The sequence below is a fragment of the Delphinapterus leucas genome, chromosome 12 (genome assembly GCF_059928025.1).
Source record: "Delphinapterus leucas isolate spDelLeu-1000000601 "Yukka" chromosome 12, BTC_Dleu_Yukka2, whole genome shotgun sequence".
Classification (NCBI taxonomy): domain Eukaryota; kingdom Metazoa; phylum Chordata; class Mammalia; order Artiodactyla; family Monodontidae; genus Delphinapterus; species Delphinapterus leucas.
This window is the reverse complement of record NC_143140.1, coordinates 68,618,438-68,644,040: the sequence shown is the minus strand read 5'-3', so window position 1 is coordinate 68,644,040 and position 25,603 is coordinate 68,618,438. Positions and strand designations below refer to the sequence as shown.

Here is a 25,603-nt window from a genome sequence, read left to right as displayed (position 1 = left end):
ACTGTTTCTATGTCAGTTGACATGCCAACACAAGCAGCAGAAAAATAGAGAAAACCAGTAAATCAGTTGTTTCATCTCCATAACACCAAAGAGATCTGACTACCTTTATTTCAGGAATCAGTTGAATCAGCAATCTCTTTTGGTGACCCACTGACACAGTTCTGCCAGAGTGGAGCAAGGAATGAGAAAGAACATGTGAGAGGAAATAATACACCAGAGTGCAAAGTGAGGCCTCCTTGCCTATGTTTCTAAGGACAGGGACAGTGCATACCCTTTGTCTGAAAATAGGTACCACCAATGTACATTGGCAAGTGTGCCGCCATTTTTTTTTTTTTTTTTTTTTTTGCGGTACGCGGGCTTCTCCCGTTGCGGAGCACAGGCTCCGGACACACAGGCTCAGCGGCCATGGCTCACGGGCCCAGCCGCTCCGCGGCACTTGGGATCTTCCCGGACCGGCGCACGAACCTGTGTCCCCTGCATCGGCAGGCGGACTCTCCACCACTGCGCCACCAGGGAAGCCCTGTGCTGCCATTTTGAAAGTAATATTATATCCATTTGATCTTCATAGAAACCTTGTATGATAAGTGGAGGAAATAACTATAGTCCCCAATTTAAAATGAGAGCATTTTCATCTGAAGAAGTTAATGAATTAAAAACATGCAGTTAGAAACTGCTGATGTCTAGACTAGAACCCAGGTGCCTGTTGCCTGCATGCTAGCTTATTACACTCCTTAGCAATGCCAATCATGCAAAAAGCCATCCAAAGCACATGGAACTGAAGAAGTGAGCTTCAACTGCTTGCAATAATATCGTAAGATGCTTTGATGCTGTGCAAATGTGTTTAAGTATTAATGGCTTGAGAAATTTACTCAAATTAAACTCACTGTTTTTAAAAAGTAAGGCTAGGACAAGCCAAGTCAGGAAATTAAAATTTAAGGCTGTCATTCTGTGGTTACAAAAAAGAGGAAAGTGAGTGAGTAAAAAGCATATGAACACATCTTTTACATTTGGGTTTTAAACAGGAATAAAAGGAAATTATAATTTAAGAGAAAAATACAGAAGTTCTGAGGCTTATAACTTAAGTACAGTTTCAGATCTACCAATGAAAATGTCTACCTTAGGAAATGTTTATTGGCATAATGTATTTATTTCAAAATGTAAAGCAAATTGAAAGCACATTGAGAAAAACAGGCAGTTCTTTTCTCCTTGCTGAGGGAGCTGTGTGTGTGTGTATGTGTGTGTGTCTGCCTTGGGCTCTTTCAGGGTAACTTTCGAACAGCAGAATCCAGTAGTGTTCCACAGTGAATCTGCCTTTCCTGCTCCAAACTGCAAGCTTTCTAGGCTGAATGTCTATTTCCTCATTTGTGTATAAGCTTTTAGACTCCATTCTCTACTACCATACAGCGTGAGGAAAACAGCACAATGGTCTGAAAATCTCACATATTCTGAGCTGCATGAAAGACACAAATATCAAAAATGTCTCAGGACATTTTTATTATAAGAGTCGCTGTTTGTTTTTACAATTAAAGTTAAGGCAACTAAAAAAAAGAAGAAATCCAGCTATTATACTATTATGCAGCTGCTGCAAATTCCTTTTAAAAAAAGATCAAGCATAAATAATTTCAAAACCAAATATAACACTGTGCATAATGGTTTATAATAGCCTCTAGACATTATAGCTTACGGACTAGGGGTTATATGGAAAGCTCTGAGTTATTAAAATTCTTTGCTTCTCAATGACAACCCGCATAAAAAATGGGCATACTTAGCACCCTGAGTTTGGTCTCTACATACCATTTCCCACTAAAAGGATCACAGCACCTTAGGGAAATGGCTGGTTCCAAGAAGAGAGGAAGGAAATGTAACTATTACACGTATTCATGTATAAGCACATGCATTTATATATGCATTAGAAGCTGAACTATAAAGCCCCAATATTTGGGGCCTCAAAACAGTAACTACTCTGTCTAAAGTGTTACAGCTATAATTAAGCCAAGGATCATTACCATTGAAATGACAGAACACAGAATTGCACAGTTAGTGTAGTCTTCAATAAACTTTTCTTGTACCTAAGTAAATTTATTTAGTCAACTAGATGGATAGACAATCAACTGTACTATACAAATGACATTTTACATTTTAGAAGTTTTGGAAATTTAAAATATTTTAGAAGTCATATTTAGTTGTTTTAATTAAATGCACTCTAACAAAAATGTCTAGATTGTTTGGTTAAAATCCCATTTAACATTTGATTTATTATAAGTACAAATGACAAAATTTCTAGGTTATATAAAGCACTCAAGTTGAATAGCTAGATCATTTAACAAATGCACAATATGTTCAACAATACTGTTCATGAGAAATCTGCCTAATTAGGTCAAATTGAATTATCAATGGAAATATATGATAAAGCATAATGGTTTTAATAAAAAATTACCAAATTGCTTAAAATTACCTACATAAATATTGTTGAGTCAGGGTTATATGAAATATAGGCAATATATGCTTAAATATTTAGAATCACCTGATGCATTTTCTGATATTTATCACAAAAGTTTGAAACATTTTAGAAATCACATATTTCTATGGTACGAGAAGCTACGTTTCCATGACACAAAATGAAGGAGATACATGGTGCGTGCCATTCACTCATTCATTCTTAAAATGAATTAGTTATCTATTATAGCAGGTTATTAAAATATATTTGAGTGGTGTAAATCACTAAAACCATATAATGTAGATAGAAGCATTGACTCCAAAATCAACTTATAGGTCTCAATTATTTAGTTTAGTGGAGCCGACAAATGTTACCTTCACCACGTGATGTACGTAGGTGGCTTAATCTCAATATACAGTATCAGAATCTGTAGAGTGCCACATATGGCTCACCAATATACTAGAAAATACTGACTAATAAAAACAGAGCTACTAGACTTCCCTGGTGGTGCAGTAGTTAAGAATCTGCCTGCCAATGCAGGGGACACGGGTTCAAGCCCTGGTCCGGGAAGATCCCACATGCTGCGGAGCAACTAGGTCCTTGCGCCACAACTACGGAGCCTGTGCTCTAGAGCCCGCAAGCCACAACAATTGAGCCCGCATGCCACAACTACTGAAGCCCGCGGGCCTAGAGCCCATGCTCCACAACAAGAGAAGCCACCACAATGAGAAGCCCGCGCACCGCAACGAAGAGTAGCCCCCGCTCGCTGCAACTAGAGAAAGCCCGCGCGCAGCAACGAAGACCCAGTGCAGCCAAAAATAAATAAATTAAATAAACTTTAAAAAAATAGACCTACTACTTAATACTGAGTTTCAAAGATAAGTAATATTTCCATCAAATAAAATATAAATATGCTGATAATAAAGTTCCATACTGATTTTCTTTTAATTAGTATCATTAAAATCTTCAAGGTAAAAATTAGACAACCTATTTTTTAGAAATCTGACACTCTTGCCAAATTTTATGTAATATATATATTTTATATCTGTACCATGTTTGGCTGGATATATTTTATTTATATCTGCATAAAGGTTTAGATTTAGGTTTTGCTAAACACTATTTTGTTAGGCCAAAAGCTTTAGGATTTAGTTTTAGGGAAAGAACCAGGGGTTTTCAACCTACATAATGATAACTGTCCCTAAATATATATACATGTTGCACTTTGCCACTTAGAATGCACTTTTTTTATACTATTATAAATATCGGTCAGATCCTAGCCTATGTTACAAAATATACATAAAACTCAACCTAGTTTAATTAATGCACTAATAGCACTAGTCAAGTTCTATGCTCTGGTTATAATCCTTCTAATCCCCTTTCTTTGTCCCCCATATGTCCCCCTTCTGTTCTTTTCCTCATCTTCCAGTTCTTTGCCATATTCTGAGTCTTCTTCACATGGCTACCCAAGCCTGATTGACTCAGGAAGGACTCCAGATTCCCCGCAAGGACAGACTTTCCCTAGTCCACACTCCAGTCAACAGTCGCCTTTCATCAAAGCAGTTGGATCAGATAGAAGCCACAAGGAGAGCAATCTGATGGAATTAAGACACAAAGTGTGCCTACAGCCCTTCCAGCTGTATTTGTCTTTCTTAAAAATAATGCTAAATATCACAAATGCTTTAAAGGAGGTAGTCTTAAGAGTCTCACAATTTGGAGAGAGAAGGCCTACTACAGTGATGGGAAAGCCCTTCCAGGAACAGGACACTTTTTCAAATCACACTGCCTAAAACAGTGCCTTTCCCTCACAGGACAGCTGTGACTTTCCACTTCCTAATCCAGGTTCTCTGCATGCTGCAGGGGCTTTGGCTTTTCCTTCAGTGTAGCACAGGAGGATAGAGGGGAGGGCTCAGCAGGTGGCTGGGTATTGGGCTATTGAATGTTGGGAAATGCTTTAAATAATTTAAGGGAACAAATTTGCATTCTTATTTACATTTGGCTCGGGATTAATTTGGAATTTGTTGTATTTCATCAACATACACCTCCTTCAAAAAAGGGAAATCTCTTTCGATATTAAAACCCGTGAGCAGATGTTCAACTACAGATTAGCCACATAACACTGACAGTTGAGTTTGTCATTCTGATAGTCAAATATGTTGTAATTCCTTTCTAACTATCTAATTTCAAACTTCATTGAAAATCTAAACAGGGTCTGAGCTTTGATGGCTTAGTGAGGGAGTAGAAAACATAAAAAATTTTGAAACTAAAATTAAACTATACCAATTTTTTATAAAACCTTTAAAAGTAGAAGAAGGAGGTATTGACACATGTGTAATTAACAATCTTAGTCTCAGTCACAGTAAGAAATGTTTCACTTCATCAGGCTTTGGGAGCCTGCTCTAGTTAAAAATTTCCAGTGAGTCTCATATGAGTGGCAACAAGGAATTTTAGGAGTTTTTTAGACATTGGGAGTTGTTTAAAAGCGTCACTCCTCTATGTCTAAAATGTTTTTCTTTTTTAAAAAAAAAAATTTTTTTAGTGAATGACTTTTAAGATACCAATGTTGGAATAATAATTACCTGCAAGGGACTCGCCAGGGACCTGTTTTTAGGTACTGTAAATGCTTTGAGAACATTGTCTTCATCTTCTGATACTGGTGTCATTAAAACGGAACTTGTAAGAATATTCTAAAGGGAAAGAGAATAATTTGAAATTTAAATGAGGTTGGATAATAGGAGAGCCGACACAATTCTAACACTTTAGAGAGTAGATTACTATGAGTTGACACACATTGGCAGGAAAAAAATGCAGGTATTTGCCAGAAATTCTCTTCCCAATGAGCTAAACCGAGAACTCAACTATGTACTAACACTAATCCCGCTGTGGCAAACGTCACTAAAGCAAAAAGCTTCAGGGTCCCACACAGTTCTAGGCATGAGGCAGGCACTCAAAATACATCTGCTAAATGGATTAATAAATTTGTGCTTTTAAAAATTTACTAAACTCTGGTGAGAGAAATGTTTATTTTATATATTGGTAAAGAAATATTTTTGACCTACAGATTAATGGCAGTATAATATAATGGTGAAAAGTATGGAATTTAGAACTAGACTAAAGTTCTAACCCAGAACCGCCACTTATAAGCTATACAATCTTGAGTAAGTGACTAAGCCTCCCTGTGCCTCAGTTTCCCCCCGGTGTAATAGAAATGATAATGTTACCAACCTTGTGAGGATTAGATGAGTTATTGTATCTAAAGCTCTTAGACTATTACTCACCACTTAGAACACACTGAATAAATATTAGCAATTGCTATTAGCTTTGATTCTTCATAAGAGGAAAGGGCAATCATTCACAAGTTACAAACTTTAAAATCGATGGTTAACCAAGGGCAAAACAAAAGAAAACAAAACTACCAAGCCACGAAAAGACACAGAAGAAATGTAAGAGCATGTTACTAAGTGAAAGAAGCTAGCTGGAAAAAGCTACACACTGTATGATTCCAACGATATAATATTCCAGAAGAGGCAAAACTAGAGACAGTAAAAAGATCAGTGGTTGCCAGAAGTTGGAGGGATGAATAGTAGCAGAACACAGAGGACTTTTAGGGCACTGAAACTACTCTGCACGATACTATAGTGGTGGATAAATGTCAGTACAAATTTGTCCAAATCCATGGAACGAATAACACCAAGAGTGAACCCTAACATAAACTCTGGGCTTAGGGTGATGATGTATCAATGTAGGCTCACTAGTTGTAACAAATATACCCCTCTGGTGGGGTGTGTTGATGATCGGGAGGCTGTGCATATGTGAGGCCAGGGGATATATGGGAAATCTCCGTACCTTTTGCTCAACTTTGCTGTTAACATAAGACTGCTCTGAAAAATAGTCTATTAAAAAAATGGTGGTAGGGCTTCCCTGGTGGCGCAGTGGTTGACAGTCCGCCTGCCGATGCAGGGGACACGGATTCGTGCCCCGGTCCGGGGGGATCCCACGTGCCGCGGAGCGGCTGGGCCCGTGGGTCATGGCCGCCGGGCCTGCGCGTCCGGAGTCTGTGCTCCGCAGCGGGTGAGGCCACAACAGTGAGAGGCCCGCGTACCGCAAAAAAAAAAAAAAAAAAAAAAGTTAACAGGGTTAACTATTATGTTAGTTTAAAAAAAAAAAAAAAAGGTGGTAAGCAAAGCAATGCAATATCGGGTACAATAAAGGGAATTTACTATAGACACTGTGATTAGCACTATGCTAGATGCTACATAAAACCAAACAGGAGACAACTTAGCAAGGAGGAAATACAGGCATCCCCTGCTATTCAAAAGTTCGCTTCACACCACTTTGCTTTTATGAAAGTCCTATATTAGTACCTAATATTTTCGCTAACTGCTAACCAAAAGAAACCTGAAGAGAATTTTTGCTTTTCTTTTGCAGCCACAACTGTTACAGAGGCAGCACACACCCTGGGCAGTTAGAGTGGCACCACCAAGCTCCTTCCCCAGGCGCTACACTCAGCGTCTCAGCATCAAGCCCCATAGTTTTGAATGGTGTGAGCACCTGTGCTTTATGTCAATTTCCTTATTTTTATTCACTTTTTATTGAAGTATAGTTGATTTAAAATATTATATTAGTTTCAGGTGTACACCATGGTGAGCTGATATTTTTATAGATCACATATCATACACAGTTATTAAAAAATACTATCTTATCTGTGCTATACATTACGTCCCTGTGACATCTACTGTATAACTGGGAGTCCGTACCTCTTAATCCGGTTCACCTATTTCGTCCCTCTCCCCACCCCTCTCCCCTCCGGCAGCCACTAGTTTGTTCTCTGTATCTGTGAGTCTGCTTCTATTTGTTACATTTGTTTCTTTGTTTTTTTTTTTTAATTTTATTTAATTTTTGCACCTGTTAGCAAGATATGTCCGAAGGTAAACTGCTTCTTTGCTTTACGTCATTTTGGCCTACTAAAGGTATCATAGGAATGCTCTACTTTCAGATAGCAGGGGGAAACCCTATACTACATTTAGAAGACAAATAAGTAAGTTAAAAGAAAATGTAAAACTTAATATTCTGTTTTCATGGAAATGTGTATATACATGCAGCAGATTTTTTAATTGGCAAGGACTCAGATCATAAGAAAATAAACAAGTCTGCAATGGAACACAGTCTATTTCCAACACGTGTAGAAAATCTCACTTTATATTCAACATTAATAATCATAAGAAAATAAGCATGTGAGAGAATATTCAGAAGTATGATGCACTAAATGCCGAAACCACAGTGGTCCCACATGCCACACACAGAATTCTGTGAGCCGCCCACATCTCATAACATGTCATAACTTACGGGCACATCTGCCACAGGCGACGCCTGTGTGAACAGCTGAGTGTTCAGACTCTCCCCTTCCCAGTGGTCTGAGCAGAAGAAGTTTCCTGCTTTATCAGTTGGAGATTCCACCTAAAAGCAAACAGGAAGTGCTTTGTTGTTTCTAGAGCTAGAACTTCCCATGAAACTGTTAAACTCAAGAGTAAACTTCTGTAAGATGAATAAGGTCTGGGGATCTCATGTATAATACGGTGACTATAGTTGCTAACACTGTATTGTATAACTGAAATTTGCTAAAAGAGTAGAACTTAAATGTTCTCACTGGAAAAAAAGGTAAATATGTGAGGAGATGGATGTGTTAATTAACTCAATGGGGGAGAATCCTTTCATAAGGTACACATGTATCAAAACATCACATTGTACACTTTAAATACTTTATAATTTTATTTGTCAATTATATCTCAGTGAGGCTGAAGAAAAAGTAAATCTATGGCCAATCTCTCAACCACTTATCCTTATATGAAAATAAATTCAAGAGGCACTGTATCGAACCTGTTGGAAATGCTTCTTGACACCAATGTAAAACATTTAGCTAGTGGGAAGCAACAGCATAGCACAGGGAGATCAGCTCGGTGCTTTGCGATTACCTAGAGGGGTGGGATAGGGAGTGTGGAAGGGAGGCTCAGGAGGGAGGGGATGTGGGGACATACGTATGCATATGGCTGATTCACTTTTGTGTACAACAGAAGCTAATGCAGTATTGTGAAGCAATTATACTCCAATAAAGAGCTATTAAAAAAAACTACAATGAGGTGCAATGCCACACTCATTAGAATGAAAAAAATCAAAAAGACCAAAAAAATAGATACTATTAATTTAATTAGTTTCAATTTTCCATGATGTCCAAAAATTAAATATCTATGTATCAACCAGTCATCCATCCACCTATATATCAGTGATTTTAAAAAGTACAATACAAAACTGCTTCCTTCTCTTTCCTTTATACTCTCTCACATGTTTTCTGTTCAAACAGGAAGGAAATAGAAGTGGCTCGGCTTCCCAAATGCAAGATTGCATGCCTACAGCTTGGCAGTACCTCGTAACTGCATCTTATATGAAAATCTTTTCTGAAAAGTGGTGTTGTTACACAGTGCCTCCCCCCCTCCCCCAGACACATCAAGCTGCCCACAAGGGACAAAAACAGCAGGGTTGTTCCTTCCAAAGAATCTTGTGTTTACCTCTTGTTTGATCTTCTTCAGTAAAGGTGGTCCATTTTCTTGAAACTCAGCAACAATTCCAGATTCATCAGATTCCTGTTTAATCACATCTTGTAGGTCTTCTACTAGATGAGATGGTGTCTGAGGCTGAAGGGATGATTGGGTACATTTGTATCAGAGGAAAATTTCTGTCTGTGCTAATAAACCAACTAAACCCCAAGAACTTTGTGAGAACTTACTAGCATCTTCAGGGGACCGTATTTAATTTCTTGAGCTGCGAGTGCATGTTTGAATGGTGTAGGAGTTCTCGGAGAGCTTTCTAGGATTGACCTTTTGATAGCTGGAGTTCTGAAACTTTAAAAGGAAAACAAGTTTTGGTTAAATATAAAAGAACATATGTCCCTTACATTTCTCTACCTATTAAATTTAATATTTTTCTACTGAATACAATAAACTCATTGATATGGAATAGGGTATGATGATGAACCATATAGGTATTGTTAGGGAAAAGATAATATGTACATCACATATTTCAAAATATCATACCACAAAACTAAGAGCATTAAAATATTTCTCATCTTTCTTTAATCATTCTGAAAACACATGTAGTACCCCTAAGCCTTTATAATGACCATAAGTATTGTGAAGATCTGATGTCATTTAAAAATCAATTTTATCTATTCATTATCTCTTATCTACCCACAACAGAAAACATATGTTAACCTTTTAAAGTGTATTTTATATTGGAAACAATAAAATTGCTTTTTTAAAAGGTTTCTTATAATTCTTATTGATGTTCTCTCCCATTTCTTTGAATTGGTTAAGGCTTTATTGACTATAAATGACTACTTAATCACTCCTTGGCTTCTAATCATATAATTTTCCTGGGGATGGCAAAAGAGGTCCCATCTATAGATAAATTTCAAAAAGAAAAAATAAGATTAAAAAATTATGAACTAAGTAAAGAACCATACTCATTCTTAAGTTTATAATCAAAGAGGAAAGGAGGCTGAAAAAGCTTGTTTTTGGTGAAGAAGAAAAGGACTTATTGAACAAACAGAAAAACTGAATGGAAAAGTTATTTTAAAATTACCTTTGCATATATAGGAAATTTTTTTTTTTTTTGCAGTACACGGGCCTCTCACTGTTGTGGCCTCTCCCGTTGCGGAGCAGACTCCGGACGCGCAGGCTCAGCGGCCATGGCTCACGGGCCCAGCCTCTCCGCAGCATATGGGATCTTCCCGGACCGGGGCACGAACCCATGTCCCCTGCATCGGCAGGCAGACTCCCAACCACTGCGCCACCAGGGAAGCCCATATATAGGAAATTTTGAAATGAACTACAAAAGGTAATTTAGTTTATTCTCCTACCTTCTACCTCTAGGTAGTCCTAACATGCCCAGGACAGGCATATTCAATGTGGAGATACACATGACTGTGTATATAAAAGTGGATCAGTAAAATTACATACATATAAATAGATCAGACATTTGGGGACTATATTCTATTAATTAAATATAAGTAAATAAAATAAATAATTTTTTTCTTGAAACAAGGACTTACATAGTATTTTCCTTTTGAGTTTTCACAGTCTGCTCTCTATGAAATGGTGTTGTAACAGTCAATTTGTGACCATTGAGAGGGGTGGAAGTTAAAGAAGGCATTTCCAAGTCTAAGTTTTCATGGTTATTGGAAGTGTTTAAGAACTAAATATGGGAAGAAAGAAAATATACTTACATTAAACAGTGATTCTTTAGTCAGCCCAATTTAAAAATGACATGTTGTTAACAAGTAGGTATGTTTTACTGGCTCATTATATGAGATAACAATGATGTTAACAAGCACATAGTGTTTAATTTCAATTCAGCACCCGGGATTTGGAGTATGATTTCCAAGAAATAAAATCTAGAATCAATGCTGAAAAACTTGCAAAATCCTAAGAAAACATTCTCAATAAGGACACTTGTCATTAAAGAGAATGAGATGCACTTCTTATTAACATTAAAGGCGTTAAAGTGATTTTTTTTGGAAAGTAATCATTTTTTTCTTTCATACTTTGTTTTTTCTCTTTAATGATCTAGGAACCATTATTATATAAAGTTGACATTATGTGGAAAATTCTTGAATAATTTAAGCTGTATCTCTCAGAACACTGATGTTCTGGGAAAGTAATAGGTGTTCCTCAAATGGTTCCAAGGTAAAACAAATTTGGGAAACACACATATTGTAATCTCCTCCTGGAAATTCACAATGCACATCCGTATATTAAAAACTTTGAAAGGTCCTGCAGTAAAGAAACCATTTTAATTTTGTTTGATTCAGTGTTTCCCAAACTTATATACCTATATATTTAGATGTTTTTCTGGAACATCATTAAAGTCTTGTAGAACTAATATACTTCAGAACAGGGTTTGGAAAATACAAGCAAAAAAAGAAGATGTTTTTTTAGTGGGCATATCATTTGCTCATACCTAAGTTGTTCTTATAACAGACTCAACAGGCATAATTGGAAAAATGTTTTAAAGTGCCAAATTATCCTTTAGCTTCAATTATTTTCATAATTAAGGAACACAAGTCTTTGATAAAAAATTATAATTTCCATGCCTTAAAAAAGCTGTACGAAATAACATTCATTGGCAAAAACTGCCAATAAAATATTATGGCACGACTCAGAAGAGCCAATGTTGAGAAATTGAAATTAAAACATACGTTGTTTTTCTTAAGCATTTGTTCCTCATTTTCTCCCAAAACTTTTTCACTTAAAGATGGACTGGAACCTTTAAATTTTCTCGTTGCAGCTCAAATGTTATCTAAACATAATTTGGTTCCCTCCTCCCCTGGGTCAGTGAATCACATAACAATAACTGAACAAAGAGGCAGAAAATCTGTTAAAGTTTTTAAAGGGATGGGAGAAGAGGAAGAAATAGAAATGTTAAACTCTAGTGTTGAAGGAAATAAAAGCACATCCCAGGCAACTAACTCTCTTTAGAATCACCAAAAAGTCAGAGAGAGAATTATGACAAAATCATCAGTCCGTCTACAGATAGCCTACACTCTGGGAGGCAGTATGACTTAGCAACAGCCAGAGGCAACAACGGAATGAAATCAGTGAAGACAACAGTAATGAGTCATTTGTTCCAAAGGATTAGTTTCTAGATTATTAAGGGTCAGGTGTCTGTTGAAAATTAGTAACAGCTGTGCAGAAATTGTGCTCTACCTGCGAGGGGGAGAAAGGTAGGCTTTTGACAAGGGAACGCTTGGGAGTTGAACTGCTGACGTCAGCAAATATCAAGGAACTAGAGTGTCCAGTGGCTATGGGGCTGGCTTGGCCCCGCTTTTTTCGAAGGATGACCCGTGGAATTGTGCTGGGCCTCGCAGGAGGGAAGGGCTTGGGCAAGTCAAGTGAACCCTCACTCAACTTGCGTTTGTTCGCCCTCTTGCTAGGCTCTCCTGCAGGCCTATTCACATTGCCCTCTCTTTGCTGAAGCTGGAGGGCTTTGCCTGCGTGGTGTTGGCTAGGTGAAAAAGCTGCTTCTTCAAAGAATTCAAAACTGCTGAGATCACCCCGCGATGAAGGATCCTGAAACAATGTGGGAGGCGCAGAACTTTGAGACAGTGTGTGCATGATGTGTGCCATCACCTGAAACACAGCACTGAGAAAGAGATGCTGAATGCAAAGAAAACACCTGGCCCACTTGCTTGACCTCCTGAGAAACAGCTTCGGGATGAACAGTTGTTCTGGTACACTGCATGGTGCGTCTCCCATGCTGCCTCAAGGCTGGCCCTACCCTGGTGCTGCAGGGACCTAGGAGGTCCTCTATCATTTGCATGCAGTTCAAAGCAAAAAGAAGACTTTTTGATAGCACATTTTGGCAATGTTCATCCTCTGTCTGATGGGGGATGCAGTAAATGCTTTTTAACCAACTGGGAAACAAAGGAAATGAATTGAGTGTCTGCTTTTGTGATACTGAATTCAAGTTTGTTTCACCAGAGATGGTTTGTCTCAGTGAATCCGTTGGGACTGGTAATCAATGTTTTGTGGAGAAAGCCATGCGCCAACAAATGAACATATTACCACTTCAAATATATTGAAAGATGGCTTTAAGCTCCGAGTGAACATAATTCTTAATGTGCTATCCAAAAGCAAAGCACAATTTTAGGGAAACACAAAGGAGTAAACAAAGTACAAAAAAACAAGTTTAAAACAATCCAAATATCATTCCTATTACCCAAACTCTACTTATAGGTCATTAACTTTACTATTTTTAAAAATATGCATTTTGAAGGAAATATGTGAAAAGCTACCTTTTTATCTGGGTAGCCTAAGAAATCAGATATTGAAAAAATATATACACAGAAACTAAAGTCATACGTTTACGTTAACATATGCTAGTAACATGATATTCGCCATAGAAAATGGCAACAATTTGAGGAGTTTCCTAATCCCCCTTCCAAAAACATTAACTTGCCTTAAAAATTCTACTTACAGAATCTATAAATTGAAGTGTTTCTGCAAATTCTAAGAGGTTCTTAACATTGTCCAGAATGGTGCCTTGGTGGACGATCATGCACCTGGCTGGAGAGGCGCTTTCTTCAGGTAGGGAACCAGGATCCACTGGCAGAGATGGAGTGGAGTGGTGGTCTTCCAAACAGGAAACAGGTGCACTGTCTCCATGAGGTCTGCTGTGGTCGGCAATGGTGGTGCTGTGCCACCCAGGGTAGCTGCATGTGTGGTTCTGTGTCTAAGGAGGGGGTGGGGGAATAAAGAAAAAGCGGAGAGGAAAAAGGGAGAAGGAACTTAGCAATGAAGTTGCACAAGGTATCAGATGCTGTTAGAGGAAAGATAAAAGTCGTTGCATCATCCAGAACTTGCGCCTATGAGACAGTTGTCAAGATGTTTCCTTCTATCAATGCAAGACCCTGCTTTTTAATAGTGGTATAGCCTGTCATCTATAGGATTACCTTCACTGTCATCATTTTGTTAAAACTGCAAATAGGGGGATTATGTTACCAAGTACAACTCTCACATGGAATGTCTTAAAAATCTACTTTAACATAATTTCCAGTAGGATCATAAATGTTTGCTGCAAATTAAGAAGTGAACTATTCTCATTCTAACCTACAAAAAGGCTGGAGGATTCAAGAGTTAGAGTTGCTTTTATTTGCATATATTCTTGTGGCTTCTACTCCTTTTTTAATGCTACAGATTGCACTGATGCAGTGAAGGGCTGCCAAATCAACGTGGTTAGGAAAGCAGAAGAGCAAATTAACAGAAGTCTCCTTTCAGCATGACCACGCAACAGGAGAAATTGCAAAACATTAACTAAAGTTAAAAAGTGGTCGAAATATCATATGCACATAATCATTTTATTATTTAACCAAAAAGAAATCTACTCCTCAGAATACCTACTGGGTATCCCATCTTTTATTCTCTTTGTTGGTTAATTACATACTTTACAAAGTGCAAGCTGCTTTCCCAGTTTGCTGCCCAATCACTAGAAAAGATGTCAAAATTCAGTAATGGTCCACACAGCTTTTGTGTGTGCAAACAAAAGAGAGACATTTATGTTGCTTATGGAGAGATTTAATATATATCTTTTTTTACATGTATATACTGGACATACATCAAATCATATTTGAAATTATAAAGTATGAAAATCTAGCTTAAAAGAATAATAGAAAAAGAAAATATCGAATGAATAGGCACCCAACAGATACACAGATTTGTAAAAAAAAAAAAAATTGCAAATTTTCATTTTTTCTCTGCTAGTCTTTGAATTGATTACAGTCCTTCTGAAGAAAAGAAAAATCAAGAATGAGAATCACACATGGATATTGAGTTTCTATGGCAACACAAAAGGACTACTTCCAACTTAGTCAACACACATCATGATACCAACTGCATTTTATTACAAGCAACCTCTAGTGTTTAAACATTGTTAGTGGATATACAGAGTCTTGATTAGTGTGATATTTAGAAGATAAGGGAAAAGATACTGAAGAGCACTGGGGTCAAGCGTTATCCCCCGCCCAGATCAAGTAGGCTGTGACATCTTACTGGAAGTGCCTGCTGTCCTTTGAGTTCATTCTCAGTCGACATTAGAAGCAACTCTAGCTCCTTTATTCGCTTTTCTTTCTCAGGGTCTTCATCGTTATAGTGTCTCTGAAATTAAAAGTTAAGGGAGAAAAAAAGACAAAGATCTTGTGGGAAAGTGTAAATACAATGATCGTGGCCTGAGGTTCACGAGGGACCACACAGAACCCAAAGAGCCCTGGCGTGGAACAAACGCCAACGGAATCTGGCCACTGTAGAAATCTCTGAATGTTATCCCAGACATAAGGGAGGGATGTGAAACCTGAGGCTAGAGGAGATGCTGACGGAGGGATTGTTTCAACTTCTAACATCAGAGAACCTGAGAATTCTGGCAGTAATTCACTCCGGAAGTGTAGCTTGCTGGCCAGAGCTCTGCCCACCTCCCCACAGCCCCCTTTTCTTTTAACTTCAGTGGATCAGGTGCAAATAATCGTTGGGATGAAAGAAACAGAACTGTGCCTTGAGTAGCTAATGAGTTTCTTCATGAAATGATCTTAAAATGGGCTTACCTGAATGGCTGCAGCAGCTGGCTGAGGGACATTGACTATATTTACATGTAACGCTACAGGATATGGGACGTGACTGGAGACCTACATCAAAAAGGCAAAACATATATACACTAATATGTATAAAATAGATAACTAATAAGAGCCTGCTGTATAAAAAAATAAATAAAATTAAATTTTAAAAAAAGGCAAAACAAACAAAGGCTGAGACATTCATGGTTACACGTGCTTCAGGGGACTTGTTGGCTTCCTGAAGTTTTGCTCTAGGACTAAGGAAAACAAACAAACAAACACTTTTCTGATAAAATTCACAAAGCAAAATAAATAAATAAAACCCAACTCCATTTGGAAAGTTTAGCCAAGCCTTTAATAATTGTTAAAGAGCTAAAGCAACAGAGCGAAAGAAATTTAAGGTGCTCATCAATCCTGATAGGAAGTATTCCTTAGAGTAAAACAGAAAGAAAAATATAATCTAAAATACATTCACGAGTGTATGAAAGTTTTGATGGTAAAAACGGATGGCACTAGCTGTTTATAAATAAAAATATTTTTTCTGTGAATTATTATGAGCTTTAGGAAAGAGTATAGCACCTCTTAAGATAGTTCATTCACCTGAGACCAGTCAGGAAGGTCTGTAGTCAAATATATGGAACAGACAGAGAAGAGTAAAAACTACTAATATGTTTTGCATAGAATTTGCTTATGAGCTCTGAATTCTTGGATAAGTTTCACCATTTATTATTGTTGATTTTAAGATTCAAGTTTCTTGATTTTTTTCTCTTTATTCTTCTTTTCCCACCCATTTTGAAGATTTTTGTCCATAAATATAAATATCAAGAAATGAAGAAAGAATCACACCGATTCAAAGGAAGACAAAAGATGTCAGATGTCAGTCACAAAACTGCTCCTGATTCACAGTAAGAAGGTAAACACTTACTGAATGAATAAATTAAGATACTTCAGCTAGATCACTACCAGAATTGAACTTACAATCATCTGTTAAATGTCAGGGTCAAACTATTTCCTCTTTAAATGTAATATTACATTCACTTTTCATTTGAGCAGAGAAAAGTATTAGATACAACTGCACCTCCATACCCCCATTCTTCTTCAGCAGTACCTTGATAAGTAAATTTACATCCAAAAGCTAACTTCCCAAATTAGATTTGAAGCAGCAAGTTAGAATCAAACAACTTGGGTTTTAGTCTGTACTATCTCTATGAGCTGTGTAACCCTGGACAAATCACTTAACATCCTCATTTCCGGATCCATCAGGGATAACAACACCTACCCCTCTCGATTGATCGTGATCATGATCATGTTCATGAAAGCTGAGAAGTATGCACCTGAAAGGTATCATTATTACCTGGAGCTAAAATAACATCTCTCTCATTAAACTAAATTCTGAGGAATGGCTTACGTTTTGTGCTTCAGAAACGTGGTAATAGGAATAGTCATTGTTAACTGAGGGCTGGCCAGTTGGAGGGAGTTGAGCTGAAGGTAGAGCATGGGCAAAACCCATCAAATGGCTGTTCTTCTGAAAACTTGTGGCCACTGGTGGCTGGCTGGCTTTAGAAGACTCCTGCAGATAACCTTCCTGCTCGACCTTGCGACGCATGGTAGAATTCCAGTGGTTCTTGATAGCATTATCAGTTCTGCACAGAAATATATCACATACACATTTTACAAACAAAAATTTCAATTCATATTACAGTTAATTGACAGAAAACTGTTTCTAACAGAGACCCTTTCTTTTGGTCCACTACGAGTGTTTTTTTCCTTTTAATTGTTTCTGTCTTCTCTGCCTCCTAAAAATCATGCTTCCACTATCACCTAATTAAAAATTGATAGGTTTCTCTAAATTACATAATATGGAACTTATATAGTTTTCTATAAATGCTGAAGTCTTTTAGCCATTTTGTTTCCTTGTTAAGAATATTTCCAATAAAACACCCTTCATGTTTATTCTGATTGTGATACAAGACTCTAATACAACTTAAAGTTCTGGCTGTTCTAGAAAATTACTCCTTTGAGTGTGGCTTAGCAGGGCCTACACATCACAACAGGCACTCAGTAAAGTTTGGTGAGCAATAATGACGTTGCTGCCATCTCAGCATCTACTCTTTATCTAGAATAGCACTAGCCAGAGATTTTGAGTAAAAAAAATTCCCACCTTTTGAAAACTACCTCAAATGGTTCCATAACCAGGCAAATGGAACCATAACCAGAGGCGAAAATGCAAAATGGGATCCCGAAGGGAAAGAGGCTAACTCCCCAATATATTTTCAAACTGCAAAGCATTTTTACCAAGGTTTTTCAATTCTCAGGAAAACAGTTTCTCAATTCAAAAAAACCGTTTTAAGCCTCCCTTTTACTATTTCGGTGGGGGTGGGGGAATGTACGCTAAAGAAAGAGGAAGTTCAATTGCCCCTTAAATTTTTGGAAGAATCAACAGCATATCCTTTCAGACCATATGGGAGAAAAGGCCTCCTTTTATCAACCTCTTGAACTCTCTAAGCTTATACTGAACCAGGAGGGAGGAAATGTTTCAGAACATCACAAGAGAGCACTGCATAGGCCATGAGAGCCATAGCCTTCTTTGAAATGACCCTTTCTCCACTTTGGGGTTATGAAGCTCAAGAATAAAAATATTTAAAATATTTCCTATCCTACAATATTTTAATGTAAGATTTATAATTAGTATCTTCCAAACTAAATGACATCCGTTATAAACTGTTTAAATGGGGAAAGTGGGACAAAAATGAGCTTCCATAGATATCCCTCATAATGAGGTCATTTTCGTGCTTTGTTCATTAAAAAGAAAGCTTAACAATGACATTATTTAAAAACCTGGAAGCAGTATGATAATTCTAGAAATACAATCTTTCTTTATTCCAAAGAAAAAATTAAGCCAAGTGGTATAATGAAATGAACATGGTATCAGGAAAATGGTAGCCAAATTCCTTCTGGTCACTTAACCAGCTGTGTGAACTCAGACCAAAGACAAACTGTCTACCCTTGGTTTGCTTCTATGTGTTTAGAGTTTCGTAGTTTACAAAGTGCTCTGACATTTGTTTTACTCGATACTAGCATTGGCCCTACAAAGTAGGTTATACCCTGTTTTGCAAATGGGGCAACTGAGGCTGAGGAAAGTTGGCCCAAGCTCACTGTTGGGTGGATTCTGGAAGTCCTCAACCAGGTAAACTCTAAGATCTCTTCCAGTTGTAAAAGCTATGGATCTAGTTTATCTTGTGAAACATTTACCATCGATAAAATGTAATTCACTCACCATACATTTTAAAGCAGAATGTTCAATACCCACTCCCTCATTCTTCCCAATCAATATATTTTTTGACATATTATTACCGTCCAGGCAGTAGCTTTGCGATTTCTGCCCATCTGTTCCCCAGTCTCTTGTGTGCCTGGTAAATAATTCTGTCTTCCTCTTCTGTCCAGGAGGTTTTCTTAACTTCTGGATTCAAGTGGTTATGCCACCTCTCCCTACATTGTTTTCCAATTCTCCCCTTTAAGTGCTTGGCAATAACAGACCAACGTTTCGGACCGTATTTCTGTACAAGCTCTATCACCTTCAGATAAACACACAAAAATAACCTATGTTTTAATGTTATGTAATGAGTCAGTGTAATCATTCTTCATGTTACAAGATCTTTAGAAAATTTCTAAAAATCCCCTTTCATTCATGGGAAATATGGGAATGGAGTCCTCTGCTTCCTGTTTGCACACTTTACCTGTTTCTTCAAGTTGGGAAACAGTCAACAATGTTGGGGAATATTCATAATTGTGATTCACACACCAACGGAGAAAGAACTTACTCTCTGATCTTCTTCTTTGGTCCAAGGACCCTTGATAAGCTCAGGGTTTAGTACTTTCTGCCATCGGTGCTGGCACTGCACATCTGTTCGATTCTAAGCAAATAAGATAAAGTGTGCACTGTCATACAGATACGATGTGATAAGCACATGAAGACTGCTGTAATAAAAATCACACACGGACAATATGCAGTGAAAACATTCAAGAACATAGTTTAGGGCATATCTGGAGAGCCCATTACTTACAGCTAAAGAACATACAAAGAATATATCAAAGTTGCATCTAAAATTAGAAGCTCTGCATCCTCAGGGAAATAGTCCTGCCATGTGAACTAAAGGTTCATCGTACTGTATACCTGGTTGTCAATTTAACTTAAACTTAACCTCAGTGTATTGCATTTGGAAGTACCCACATGGATTAGGACTTCTTAGAGATTCCATATTGATGTTGGACTTCTATGGAAACCCACTCTAAATGACTCAAGCTTGATTCCCATTCAAACTAAGAGATGTGCTTCAATTTAGGACCACAAGTGTTAATATTGCGGAAAGAACAAAGGTGAATAAAGATAGGCCCTGTTTTATAAGAGTTTATAGTCTTGTAAGAAGTAAAAGACAAATATATAATTAACTAATAGAGGGCAGAATTTGATTCATATGCAAGAAGAGACCAAAGTAAAATGATATTGGGGTGGAAAAAGGAGCATCTTCTGAGGAGGAGAAATTATGTTTCCTTAGAAGGAGTACAGAAAAGCTCTTGGCATGGACTTTGAAGGATGGCTAGAACATTTTAGGAGGTGGCATCACCAGGGACAGAAGCCCTCAGGAGGGAAAGCAGAAATGAATTCAACCAAACCTGCTTACAGAGGGGAAGTAGGAAACAGAACTGGGGCTGTAAGTTGAGGCATATGGGAAGGCCCTCATGTGCCAGGCAGTCTACCTGATGTGTGAGACTTGAAGTTACTGTTGCTAGTTTTGAAAAGTAAAGTACAGCTGCATTTTATGAAGCTCCATCTGTCAGTGGTGTCTGGAATGTATGGGAAAGTGGAAAGCTACAAGTAGGAAAGCCAGTTATGAAGGCAATGCAATTGGCCAGAGAAGAGGGAAAGGGGCCGAACATACGGAACGGTGAGAAGAATAAACAAAGGAATCCCAGATTCCTTAATCCTTGCTTGATTGTAGGGGATGGGGGAGTATGTTAAGTCTAAAAGAACGCCAAAATTTTAAACCAGGGTACCAAAATTATGGCTATTGAAAAAATAGGAAATTTAAAAGAAGCTGACTTGGGGGAAGTACCATGAGTTTAGTCATCTACCATACAACAAATCATCAAAATGCTAATTTATATTATTCTAAAAAATTAAAAGATAAAATAAGAAGCAAACGTTTAAAATACATTGTAAAAATCCTTTAAAAATATATTTAGAAATTTTAATTATATGCATTACAAAAGAAATATAAGTTACAGATAAGGCATTTCTCCCTTACTTCTTATATACAAGCAAATATGTAATGTCTTAATATCATCTCCTACAATATCTTATTTAAATCTTTGGGAGAAGATTTCCTTTTACAGAAAGAAAAAAATTACTAACTCACCGGGAGATAATTGGCAATAACTTTCCAGTCATCTGTTCCATTCTGTTCCACCAGCTTCTTTAGTTTTTCATCCTAAGACATTTAAAGGTAATCCTAGGATATCAGTCATTAACTGTACAACTCTATTCAAGTTAGAGTTAAAGGGGAACCAACCCCCCACCAAAAAAAATCTCTCAAAAATAACCAAATTCAACAAATATTAAGGTGATATACTGGTTTACAGCATAGATTTATTTAGAGTCAGACAGACCAGAGTTTGAATCTTAACTCAGCTACTGATTAGCTGTATAAACCTGGGTATATCATTTTGCTTTTCTGGACATTAGTATTGTCATCTGTACAATGGAAACGATGATGTCAGCAGGGTTATTTGGGGATTATATGAGTTAATTACGCAAAACTTTAGCATAATGCCTGGCGCATTGAATGTTTAACATATGGTAACTTTTAAAATTTTACTTTGTGGGAAAAAAGTAATGAACTCCAGTGTTTGACTTAAGAGACATTGAACTATGGCAATAGATAGACTCTCAGTAAGAAATAGTTCAAGCTCTAGTCTAACGTTTAGTAAGTTCAACCTCTTTCACATAAAAAAATGTAAGATCACTTTTCTTAATTACACTCGAAGGCATGTATGATGTAAGAAAATCATTTAGCTTTTGTATCAATGTGTTGACAATTTAAATGACACCAAACTTATTAGAACACAGAAGACGCTAAACGTCAGGGTGAAATCTTTCAGTTCACAAGTGTCTTTCTAAACATGTTCAAGCAAAAGAGAATCCTCATGTTCCTGCAAAGGTAACTTTCACACACAATGTGAGTCCTCGCTATGACACAGTCACAGCAATTAGGAAACCAGTGTTACAAACAGAACTTCTAAATCGCTGAGAATCACCCAAGTGCACAATTTCCATAGGTAAATTATGGATTTCCTATGGACCTCACTGGAAATCCCGTCTGCCTGTCAATGAGAGCTCTGGTTTAAGTGAAGGAGGACAGGATGAAACCGAAGAAGAGTCAATACCATTTATTCTAACGTGAAATCTTCTACAATTCGTAGCAAATTTTTTTAAAGAACTTTGAAGAAAAAGCAACTTTTCTCTTACATTAATAATTTTGCCTCCTAAGCATTTTTCCATTCCCATAGAGATCAAGATTTGATAACCTAGCAGACAAAGAGAGGTGAGAAGGAGACACATCTCCATCCATTTTTGAATGCCTTCAGAACAGACATCCACATATATTTCTCTGTGTAATATTATATACCAAGAATGTTAAATGAACCCATTATAACAAGACAAGTTCTGTGAGTGTTTTGCTTTATTCTTTTGTTTTGTTTTTGGAAATAGCAATTCATTCATTCATTCAGGGAACATCTGTTAATATCCCACTTTGTGGCAATCGATTCTGGGTTCAGGGAACACAAAAATGAATAGACGTTTAGCTCTGCCTTCAGCAGACTTACAGTCTACTGGGCGGGGGGGCATATACGTTACAGCAACAATAAATAAGAACATGTATCCATTGGTTGGAGGACGAATCCAACCTGTCTGGGGAAGCCAAGGATGGCTTCACAGAAGAAGTGATGTCTTCACAAGTGATGAAGAAGTAGTAAGGGGCTTCCCTGGTGGCACAGTGGTTGAGAGTCCGCCTGCCGATGGAGGGGACACAGGTTCGTGCCCCAGTCTGGGAAGATCCCACATGCTGCGGAGCGGCTGGGCCCGTGAGCCATGGCCGCTGAGCCTGCGTGTCCGGAGCCTGTGCTCCGCAAAGGGAGAGGCCACAACAGTGAGAGGCCCGCGAACACCCCCCCCCAAAAAAAAAGAAGTAGTAAGAATTTGTGGGGCAAATGGACAAGAACAGAATAGGCAGAAGGAAACGCAGATAAAACAAAGTGAGGAGGGGACCTTCAAACAACTGCAAAAAGTTTGGAAAAGGATGGTATAGTGTCCATATGGGGGAGTGGTGAGGCAGGCTAGGATAAGAGTCAGAGAGCCCGCTAAGGAGTTTGAACATCTGTAGTTTAGCTGAAATTTTGTTTTTTATAAATGGATGCACTCTAGGTTTTTCCCCATGTTTTGATTACGTGATTAGTTACCTCTTCCCTGGTCCACCTAGTTTTCCCCAAGTGACGCTTTCCAGACTTGGGAAGCAGCCCATCATAATCATGGTCACACATCTCAATGTCTTCATCATCCTCGTCACTACTGTAGATGCTGCAGAGATAAAAATGGGCAGATGTGGACTGAAACAAGAGGATCCAAACTACTGGATTACAAAACTTACACCAAAACTCCTCAACAATCTTTTCAAAGGTTACGAAGATAAAACTTTGAAAACTTGCATAACGAGACTGTTTTTGGCACTCTGTTGCTCTAGGACTATAAACTGGTTCTGCTGTTATTGGTATCCACAGATACGGCAAAGGACCTGGCACTTTCTATTGCTCTGCATGTTTAAACCTGCTGTTAATGTTAGACCAGTGACAAGTTACACAATTGGCAACCTTCCAACCAATGAAGGTTTAAGTTTAAAACTTAATGTTAAGGACAATAAAAGGAACGAGAGCCCATGTCCTTTACATAAGTACACTCGCAAAACCTTTGGTATATGTCCCATCATTTAAGTAATATTTCCCAAATACAATAAAGAAAACCTCAATTATGTTATCCTAATGGGACTGGTGTTTTATTAAGAGAAAAAAATTCAAGAAGTAATGCACCCAACAATATAATTGTAGTCATCCCTTAAAGATTAGAAGATTAAGAGAATCTGAAAGGAACCTGAGAAAGGATAAATGATCAAGTGACCAAACTGCTTTGTAAATAACATTAATACCAAACAGTTCAAAACTCCAGGACAGGTTGATCCAACTTGTGGCCATGTTTACAATCCTCAGTTTCCAGAGTAACCAAGTGAATAATTAGGCCACATGAGAGTCAGAATCTTATTCATGTTTTTTCTACCTCTGACTGAATGGTTTTTGAAAGATCTTAAAATGTACCTAATTCAAAACTGAGGGATTCCCCCAGGTGGGTTTAAAAGGAACCCATTACTGTTTTCAAAAGAGGTTTTTCTTTTACCTACTTGACCAAAACTATAAATTTTGATGACTTTTGAAGTAACTCTATACATAATGTTTATTAATCATATAATGGATAGGTGAGAGTCATTTTACAGCCAGTTTACTTTTAGTTATAATTTTACTTATAAAACTTAAGATATGAGGAAAAATTATACTACCTTTAAAAATTTACTAAAATTTATCATTGTAATATTGAGAATTCCATCAAACTAAGAACAATAAAAATGATATAAAGCAATATCATAATGCAGATCATTATTCTAAAAGGAAAATGTATGTTCATATCAGGTTTTGTCTTCCAAAAGTAACTTACAAGTATATATTACCCATCCCTTACAAGCAAGCAAAAATGCTTACCCAAAATCCTGAATTTGAGGTTCTTATAATTTAAAACTATTATTTTGGGAAACAATCTGAAGGTCCAGGATGCATAGCGACAAGTAGGATGTGATCCAAACTTAAAACGCCACCACAAAAAAGACCACTAAACTGTGTTTATAATCTATAACCATTTTTCATTTAGTACCTATCCTTTTAAACAAGAGCCTGATCCTGTTTCACATTGTCAACAAGGGGCTCTAAACCAACTTCTGATTAAAAATTACAGTAGTTTCCCTTTAATAAAAAGCACAAGCATCATAAGGTGAAAAAAAAAAGTTATAATCCTAGAGCTTTTGAAAGGTTCATAGGGAACTCCTTGGAAAGCCCCCCAAATGAGGTGGCACCCTTGTGAAATATCAGGGATACCAAGAAAACCAGAATAATCTGAAAGTGGAGTCATAGATTCAACTGAATTCAACTTTGGGGGTTTGGGTGGATCTGGAGATCACGTTTTCAGAACTGAGGACTATATTTTTTTTTCAGGTTTTTATTATCTATTTTATACATACTAGTGTATATATGTCAGTCTCAATCTCCCAATTCATCCCTCCACCACCTCCCCCTTTCCCTCCCTTGGTGTGAGGACTAGGTTTTCCAAATCAGTAATTGGACACCACTGTCTGGGCAACAGATCAACACTCAGGAATAAGCAACAAATTCAGCCGCCCATAGGGGGCAGCCTACACCAGGTGAGAGAGAATAGACATCAAACAGGACTAGGGTTCTGGAGGCAAAGGTGCTAGTTCTGCCTCCACCTAGCTGCGTGACTTGGACAAATCACTTTCTCTCTCTCACGACCTCAGTTCCTTGCCTATACAGAGGGCTTGGATTTTACGTCTAAGGTATTTTCCAGGGCTAATAAGGGATAATTCCACATCTTCCATGACTCTTAAAAATTAAGCAGAGATGTGCAAAATCAGAGATGTGCTAAAGCAAAGTCTTGGGGAAAACTTGGTGTGCAACTTCCGCAGGTCCCGAAGAGGCCATGAGGGGAGCAGGGCGAGCCCAGGGCTGCTCACACTGTCAGCTCCTGGGTCCATCAGCCGGCTAGGCGCGGGTCTCGCCCTTGAGCTTTGCATGAGATTTCCTCGTTCTCAATTATCCGGGTCGTCTAAGTAGCATGATTAATT

The 25,603-nt window shown here is 37.7% G+C and overlaps 1 protein-coding gene across 1 annotated transcript in view; it reads right to left on the bottom strand.

Moving 5' to 3' along the window:
* The window catches only part of MYB (MYB proto-oncogene, transcription factor), a 34,064-nt gene extending 8,714 nt beyond the window's left edge, over nt 1-25,350 (bottom strand). Inside the window, exons 1-14 of the mRNA XM_089921675.1 lie at nt 25,309-25,350; nt 23,106-23,447; nt 21,005-21,076; nt 19,409-19,501; nt 18,942-19,162; nt 16,996-17,230; nt 15,579-15,659; nt 15,034-15,138; nt 13,463-13,717; nt 10,539-10,681; nt 9,216-9,330; nt 8,998-9,123; nt 7,781-7,891; nt 5,014-5,121 (exon numbers count right to left, since the gene is read on the bottom strand). Coding sequence (XP_089777801.1) covers nt 5,014-5,121; nt 7,781-7,891; nt 8,998-9,123; nt 9,216-9,330; nt 10,539-10,681; nt 13,463-13,717; nt 15,034-15,138; nt 15,579-15,659; nt 16,996-17,230; nt 18,942-19,162; nt 19,409-19,501; nt 21,005-21,076; nt 23,106-23,447; nt 25,309-25,350 — 2,049 coding nt within the window. The remainder of the gene's footprint in view (nt 1-5,013; nt 5,122-7,780; nt 7,892-8,997; nt 9,124-9,215; nt 9,331-10,538; nt 10,682-13,462; nt 13,718-15,033; nt 15,139-15,578; nt 15,660-16,995; nt 17,231-18,941; nt 19,163-19,408; nt 19,502-21,004; nt 21,077-23,105; nt 23,448-25,308) is intronic.
* Between the last annotated feature and the right edge of the window lie 253 nt (nt 25,351-25,603).